Source organism: Cebus imitator, unplaced genomic scaffold (assembly GCF_001604975.1).
Source record: "Cebus imitator isolate Cc_AM_T3 unplaced genomic scaffold, Cebus_imitator-1.0 Scaffold446, whole genome shotgun sequence".
Classification (NCBI taxonomy): Eukaryota; Metazoa; Chordata; class Mammalia; order Primates; family Cebidae; genus Cebus; species Cebus imitator.
The window spans coordinates 1,180,772-1,189,524 of NW_016107761.1; the positions used below are offsets into that span (position 1 = coordinate 1,180,772).

General features: G+C 35.8%; 1 gene segment (V, D, J or C); it reads right to left on the reverse strand.

Moving 5' to 3' along the window:
• Positions 1-5,024: 5,024 nt before the first annotated feature.
• Positions 5,025-8,440, reverse strand: LOC119468538. The segment is given in 2 exon segments: positions 5,025-7,467; positions 7,627-8,440. Coding segments are annotated over 2 exon segments (453 nt in total).
• Positions 8,441-8,753: the final 313 nt, after the last annotated feature.

The following is an 8,753-nucleotide window of genomic DNA, read 5'->3' on the forward strand; positions in this document are numbered from 1 at the left end:
TGAAGTTGCTTATCAGTTTCAGGAGGTTTTGGGCTGAGACGATGGGGTCTTCTAGATATACAATCATGTCGTCTGCAAATAGAGACAATTTGACTTCCTCCTTTCCTATTTGAATACCCTTTATTTCTTTTTCTTGCCTGATTGCTCTGGTGAGAACTTCCAATACTATATTGAATAGGAGTGGTGAGAGAAGGCATCCTTGTCTAGTGCCAGATTGCAAAGGGAATGCTTCCAGTTTTTGCCCATTCAGTATGGTATTGGCTGTTGGTTTGTCATAAATAGCTTTTATTATTTTGAGATACGTTCCGTCAATACCTAGTTTATTGAGGGTTTTTAGCATAAAGGGCTGTTGAATTTTGTCAAAGGCCTTCTCTGCATCAGTTGAGATAATCATGTGGTTTTTGTCTTTGATTCTGTTTATGTGGTGAAGTATATTGACTTTGGAAGGCTAAACCACTGTCTCTCCTGTAATAAACTCTCTTGGTCATGTTGTAGAATCATTCACATATGCATATGCACACAAATATATACATATATTCATACATACTTGGATTTATTTATTTTTTTTGATCTAAAAGTATATTTTCTATTTTTGAAGTAAATTAATTTTTAAAAGCTTTTGCTAATCGAAATGCAAGTGAATTATCTAGCCCCACCCCCCAATTCTATTTTTTTTTTTTTAGTTCTGGGGTACATGTGTAGGATGTGCAGGTTTGTTACATACGTAAATGTGTACCATGGAGGTTTGCTGCACCTATCAACCCATCACCTAGGTATTAAGTACAGCATGCATTAGCTTTTTTTCCTAGTGTGCTCTCTCCCCCCTTCACCCCCTAACATGTCACAGTGTGTGTTGTTCCCCTCCCTGTGTCCATATGTTCTCATGATTCAGCTCCCACTTATAAGTGAGAACATGCAGGATTTGGTTCTCTGTTCCTGGGTTGGTTTGCTGAGGATAACAGCTTCCAGCTTCTTCTGTGTCCCCGCAAAGGACATGATCTCATTCCTTTTTATGGCTGCATAGTATTTCATGGTGTATATGTACCACATTTTCTTTATTCAGTCTATCATTGATGGGTATTTGGGTTGGTTCCATGTCTTTACTATTATGATAGTGCTGCAATGAACATATACATGCATGTATCTTTGTAATAGAATGATTTAGATTCCTTTGGGTATATGTCCAGTAATAGGATTGCTGGGTCAAATAATATTTCTGGTTCTAGATCTTTGAGGAAGCACTACACTGTCTTCCACAATGGTTGGACTAATTTAGGTTCTAACCAACAGTGTAAAAGCATTCCTATTTCTCCACAACCTTGCCAACATTCATTGTTTTGTGACTTTTTCATAATGACTCTTTTGACTGGCATGAGATGATATCTCATTGTGGTTTTGATTTGCATTTCTCTAATGATTACTGATGCTGAGTTTTTATTTTGGTATGTTTGTTGGCTGCATGAATGTCTTCTTTTAAGAAGTGTCTGTTCATGTCTTTTGCCCATGTTTTAATCAGGTTGTTTGGGTTTTTTTTTGGTAAATTTGTTTGAATTTCTTGTGGATTCTGGATATCAGACCTTTGTTAGATGGATAGACAGCAAAATTTTCTCCCACTCTGTAGGTTTCCTGTTCACTAGGATGATAATTTATTTTGCTGTGCAGAAGTCCTTTAGTTTAATTAGATCCCATTTGTCAATTTTTGCTTTTGTTGTAATTGCTTTTAATGATTTCATCATGAAATCTATGCCTATGCCTATATCCTGAAAGGTATTGCCTAGAATTTATCCTAGGGTTTTTATAGTTTTGGGTTTTACATATAAGTCTTTAATCCATCTTGATTTAGTTTTCATATGAAGTGTGAGGAAGAGGTCCGGTTTCAGTTTTCTGCAAATGGATAGCCAGTTCTCCCAGCATCATTTATTAAATAGGGAATCCTTCCCCATTACTTATTTTTTCAGGTTTGTCAAAGATCAGATGGTTGTAGATGTATGAACTATTTGAGTTCTCTACTCTGTTCCATTGGTCTATGTGTCTGTTTTTGTACCAGTACTATGCTGTTTTGGTTATTGTAGCCTTATAGTATAGTTTGAAAGTTTGGTAGCTTGATGCCTCCAGCTTTGTTCTTTTTGCTTATGATTGTCTTGACTATTTGGTCTCTTTTTTGGTTCCATATGAATTTTAAAATAGTTTTTCCTAATTCTGTGAAGAATGTCAATAGTAGTTTAATGGGAATAGCATTGATTCTGTAAATTACTATGTGCAGTATGGCCATTTTCACAATATTGATTCTTCCTATACATGAGGATGAAATATTTTTCCATTTGTTTGTGTCCTCTCTGGTTTCCTTGAACAGTGGTTTGTAGTTATCCTTGAAGATGTCCTTCACTTCCCTTGTTAGCTGTATCCCTAGGTATTTTATTCACTTTGTAGCAATTGTGAATGGGAGTTCATTCATGATTTTGCTCTCTGCTTGCCCTTTGTTGGTGTATAGAAATACTTGTGACTTCTGCACATTGATTTTGTATCCTGAGACTTGGCTGAAGTTGCTTATTAGCTTAAGAAGCTTTTGGGCTGGGACAACAGGGTTTTCTAGATATAGAATCATGTCATCTGCAAACAAAGACAATTTGACTTCCTCTCTTCCTATTTGAATACGCTTTATTTCTTTCTCTTGCCTGATTGGCCTGGCCAGAACTTCCAACACTATGTTGAATAGGAGTGGTGAGAGAGGGCATCCTTGCCTTGTGCTCATTTTCGAGGGGAATGCTTCAAGCTTTTGCCCATTCAGTATGATATTGGCTCTGGGTTTGTCACAAATAGCTCTTATTATTTTGATGTATGTTCCTCAATGCCTAGTTTTTTGAGAGATTTTAACATGATGTTGAATTTTATTGAAGGCCTTTTCTGCATCTATTGAGATAATCATGTATTTTTTGTCTTTAGATCTGTTTACGTGTTGAATTATGCTTATTGATTTGCGTATGTTGAACCAGCCTTGCATCTCGATTGAAGTGAAGCCAACTTGATTGCAGTGGATAAGCTTTTTGATGTGCTGCTGGATTCAGTTTGCCAGTATTTTACTGAGACATATTTGGATTTAATCTGTTAATATATTGTGAAAAGTTTTCTTTCATTTGTGGTCATAAAAGTTACTGTTCTCTAATGCATTTGACAGATTTTGGCATTAGGGTTTTGCTGAGATTAAAAAAGTGTTTTGAAGTGTTTCTTTCTCTTCTATTTTCTGAAAAAGTTTATATAAAATGGATAGTCTTTTTTCCTTAAAATTTTTAATAGAATTCATCAAGAAAGAAATATGGGTCTGGAGTTTCCTTGGAGAGATGGTTTTTGATAAAAAATTTAACTTCCTTCATATGAAGTTCTTTATATTTCTTATTTCATTTTTAATCATTTTGGTAAATAGCGTTATTCAAATAATTTCATTTCATCTAAGTTGAACAATATATTGCATAAGCTTATAATATTCTATCACTATTTTAGTGTCTTTTGTATCTATAGACATACTTTCCTCATCATTGATATGGTAATTTGTATCTTTCCCCTTTTTGTCTCGATTGCTGTGGGTTAATCAATTTCATCAATTAATTAAATCATGACCATATTTTCCTCCAAATTCTTGAACATATTTATAATAATAGCTGCTTAAATATTCTCATTAGAAATTTCCAATATCTGTGTTATTTCAGGGTTGCTTTTTATTGTTTATTTTTTCCCCATGTGACATTTCCTAGTTTTTCCTATGTCTATTTTTTTTTTTCATTTCAAGATTGAAATTGTGGATGCTACATTTTTGATACTCTAGAGATACAGACATATATATCTGTAGGTTTCATATATGTGTATATTTGTATATATATATTTGCCTTTATTTAGAGAGTGCTGAGATATTTTTCTTCAAAAGGCAGTGAATTTATTGGCAGATCAGCGAGATCGTTTTGAGACTTGCTGAGCTTTGTTAGGGCAGTTCTGGAGTGGTTTACTCTAGAACTTTGGTAGTCATTCTCTTGAGACCTGACCCCTCTGTGGTGCCAGCTGCTTCCCCAGGGGTTTCAGCAAGTCCTCTCTGCTCTGCCTATTCAGGATTCATGTCTCCCCTACCAGTGTGACTGTCAGAATCTCCATTCCTCTCACAGCTACCCAGCAACTTCCCTCTGCCAGGTCATATGGAGGCTTTTTCTATGCAGTTGATGCTTAGTTTTTGACCAGAGACTTACGGGGTCCTCATACAATATTTAGAGGTCTTATTCTGCATAGCTTCCTTCTCTGCAGTAGCTTATCCCTACCACCAGCAGCCATGTTTACAGCTCTGAACTCAATCTCTGCCTCCCTATTCTGGAAAGACCACTGCCCTTTGCCTAGGCTTCATATCCTTGTGCTGCAGCCCAGAAATCATACCAAGGCAGAGTTTTAGGACAATAGTGAAATTCCCCTTCTAGGTTTCCTCTTTCCCAGTGATGGCGAGCCTATGTTGCCTGTTGTCTGATGCCTCAAAATAGTTGTCTTATAATTTTTATGAAGTTTTATAGTGGCTTAAGGCAATAGGACAACCACAGTAACAACTATCTATTTTTATTTAAAGCCAAATTCTCAAAAATAAGCATTTTAAAGTTTTTGTTCCATATTGTCCAACAACACTATTATAAGTACTTTAAAAGAGTAACACTTTGACTATACTCTTAATCAAATTAGGCAAGAAAATTCATTTGTAAGTGTTCTCAAACACATTTTTTACTAATATTTCATTACCTATTCATATGAATTTTCTGTATTTATATTTTCTCTTTCATTATTAAATTGTTTGTTTGATGTTTTTTAGATTGTTACTTTTATGGTAAACCCTGATGGTTTTCAGGATATCATTTAAAATTTGTTTTCCTAAATTAATTTTTTCCCAAAATTCTTCAGGAATTTGTTTTAATGTACCCAATGATACATTACTCCCAAAAAGAATATAAATGTTCTAATAGTTTTCATGAAAGTAATCTATATTTTGTCATCCTTGTACACATTATTTGAAACACATTTTTTATGGTTATTTTTGCTCTTCTCACTTTCCCCAGAGACCAAAATTCCATGTAGTGTAGCTGAAAGTTTCTCAATGCTTTTATGTATCAGTGAATGGGAGTAGCTCTGCAAGCATCTGTGGAGTCAAAACGAATCAGCTGTCATATCAAGAGCTTAAGGACACTGGTGTTTGCAGTAGGGAACTTGGCCCTAAAGGAGATAATGTGTGGGCAAGGATTAAGTCTTCAGAAAAGATGTGTGAAGTTTTTCTGTCCTTGGCTATAACCAGGCAGCATAATCCACTTAGAAAAGAGCAATAAAAAGTAATTTGAATCACGTTTACCCCAGATAGTAAAAAAGCGTAGCTGAATGGAGCAAAACATTTTTTCAGCAGTTCTGGATGAAAAGGGTGTCGATGGGTGATAGAGTTTAGGGACAGCCATAGCAGGTAACTTTTCTATGCTGTTTAAAGACATTAATAATAATGGAGGGGACAGCATGTCGGACACTCAGGAGAGGGGACGTGAAAGACAGATGTCTCATTCACATAATAGAGATAACACACATCCACCTGCTAAGTTAAGAGACCAGCTGCTTCTTCCCACATCGACTGATTCTTTGAAGTCTGGAACAGGGGTGGTACCATTTTGGATGGTGGTATTTCCAGTGCCTAAAATTTTAAAAAGGTGACTAATATGTTGTATATCTTAGGACCTCCTACAAATTGTTGAGGAAAATACAGAACTCTCAATAGAGAATTTGCCAGAGGATATGGATAGGCCATTTTGAGAAAAGAAATCCAGGACCACTATCATGTGAAGATATGCTCAAACTCATTAGCAATTAGGAAAATACAATGGAAGGAAAAGGAGGGAGAGAACATTATTTAGCTTTCTAGATTGTTGCCAGTTATTATTATAGTGGTAGGAAATAATCTAGTTTCTTTAAATCATTGGTTTTATTTACTTAAAAAATTGTCACCTGTATCTTTATGGTTAACACTGGTGATATTCTGGCTGTGTGTAGGGGGAAGAGGCTGGAATCTCTACATTGCTAAACTGAGAACAATCTAGATCACTGGATAATGATTAAAGGAAGTAATAGGATGTAGGAGGTAACCTTATTCACTTTTATATGGGATTGCAGATTTATACAGTGATCCTGAAGAACCCCGTGGTGGTATTTAGATACATAAAATATGCATACTATTGCATATCTCGGCAATCGTGACTCACTCTGGGTGTATAATCCTATAAAGCAATTATACAAGTCTATGAAGGTATTTATACAAGAATTTTCAAATTTTTCCTTTGACCAAATATCCTGGACTCTGTGTGACTTTGGCATGAAAAGAGCCTGAAGAGAAAGAAACAGAAACGATTGACAGAGTCCAGGAAAGACCTTAAATAAATAAATAAATAAATAAATAAATAAATAAATAAATAAATAAATAAATAAATAGAGCAAGCTTGGATCTGGGGGTTGGCAAGCCCAGGACAAAGATTTTTTTCTGGCAGGAAATGGGAGAAAAACTGCGTATGTATTTCTGAAGAATGAACATAGTACTATCTATCATATAGAAGCAACAGACTGAATGTACATACAGAAAAACAGCATTTCGCTTGCTTGGGCTGAGTGGAAAAGTGACATTTACGTGATTTTTAAATACATTACATACACGCCAACCATTGAGTGCTCTATGAGAAGGTTCATGGCTGAGTTATGACCCATCTGTTTTTTTCTCCTGGTATTTTGAACTCAGGCTTAGAAAGAGCCGGGATGGTGTTTGTTAGTGTAGGGAAATGATGGCAACTGAATTTATAACCTTTAGTGACCATCTCATTCTCACCACAAAGAGATGGTGTGCAGGGAGAGAAAAGCATGCAACAGCCAAAACTGAAGAAAAATCAGAGCTGGAGAGATAGCCATTCTAGAGCCCCACCCTACTGGTGCCTTTTCAGAATTGTCTGCCCATCACTTCTTGACTTCTGCTAAACACCCTTGATCCTTTTGTTGAATTCCACTGTGGCTTAAGCTGGCTTCAGTTATTTTCTGTTACTCCCTTGCAACCTAATACATCACCTGCTTCCTGAGCTGGGTCTATGACAAGTTTGTGTGCTGAGAGGAACTGACATTTCAGTGCTGTGGATTGACTGCTGGCACAGAGATACAGGGCCCTGTCTCCTGGGTCCGAGGACAGGATTGCCAGGCTGCAGGGTGAGTTCTTGGGGCATTGAGATAAGAATCGCTTCTTGTGCATCTCCGTTTCTTCAAGAATTTGTTCATTCTGAAAGGAAATCAAAAACATCAAGTCTTTATTCTGCTTCTGTTGATACCAATAAACAAAAGTATGTCCTTTTTCGGGGGTACAATCCATCTCTGTTTTCTGTCCTTTTCTTTTGACCAAATATCCTGGCGTCTGTGTGACTTTGGCATGAAAAGAGCCTGTAAGAGAAAGAAACAGAAGCTGTAGACAGAGTCCAGAAAAGACCTTAATGAAACAAAAACAAAAACCAACCAACCAACAAACAAAGAAAGCTTGGATATGGGGGTTGGCAAGCCCAAGCCCAGGACAAGAATTTTTCTTTTGTGCTCAGAGCTGACCTGCTGCCAGGAGACACAGGGCTGCACAGCTGAGAAGCCTGGTGCCCATCGTCGCTTTGACGTCGCAAAGGGATGAGGCTTTTTCATTCCCCGTCTGCACCTTCTTGTGACGTGATCCTTCCACAGACTCATAATCATCATGCTACTGCTTCATGTTCCTGAGCAAAAACACTTCGTGTTTTTTTTTTAATCAGGAAAAAAGCTTTTATCCTAACTCAATAAATATAACTAAGTTACTCTGTATTCATTTAAAATATTTTACGTCTATTTTTGCTAATATAAGTTATGCACTGATGTTTTAGAAAGTTAGAAAATGAAATAGCAAAATAAAAACATGACACACTGCCGGAAAGTGATTATCACTGTTAACATCTTAGTGACAGTCTTTCTAGATCCTTCTGTCCCCCATATATAAATGTGCAGATATATAGACACATTATTTTTTATTATAAAAATTCTTGAAATTCTGTTTAAGATTTTTTTTCAGTTAATGATCATCATCAGTTCTCATCAATGCATTTTCATCTTATCTACTACTTGGCTTATATGCAAAGCCAAAATATAAAATTAAAATTGTTTCAAAAGTGTCCCTTGCCATTAATTTGAACATCAGTTGCTAACTCAAGACTGGACATTCCTTCTGACTATTAATTATCTAATTATCTTTTAGTATAATACAGATCTCTGTAGTAATTGCTAAATTTATGATTCTGAAGCTAGCCACTGCTTTGAAAAATACTTCACCTCCTAGCACTTTCTGGTGTATATTAGCTTGTTCATTTACTAGTGTTTCTTTTAGATGACATGCCTTTATGCTTTTTCTCTCTGTAACTATTTATTTTAAATAGTGCATTTTTGGTGACTTTTTTTCTCCATCTCATCCTCATTTCACATAAGTAATGTTAACAACTTAGTGTACATCTTTCTATAGACTTTTCCTTGCTTATTTACTTATTCAGTGAGGTTGTTTTCTCCATATTACAAAATTGACTTTGAATATATAGATAATAACTTGATAACATACTAACAAAAAGATCACTTAAAAAATTGACATAGGAAATAAAACATTACCAGAATATTTGAAAGCTCTTATTTCTTTTCCCAGATCACATGCTCCTGTTCTTTAA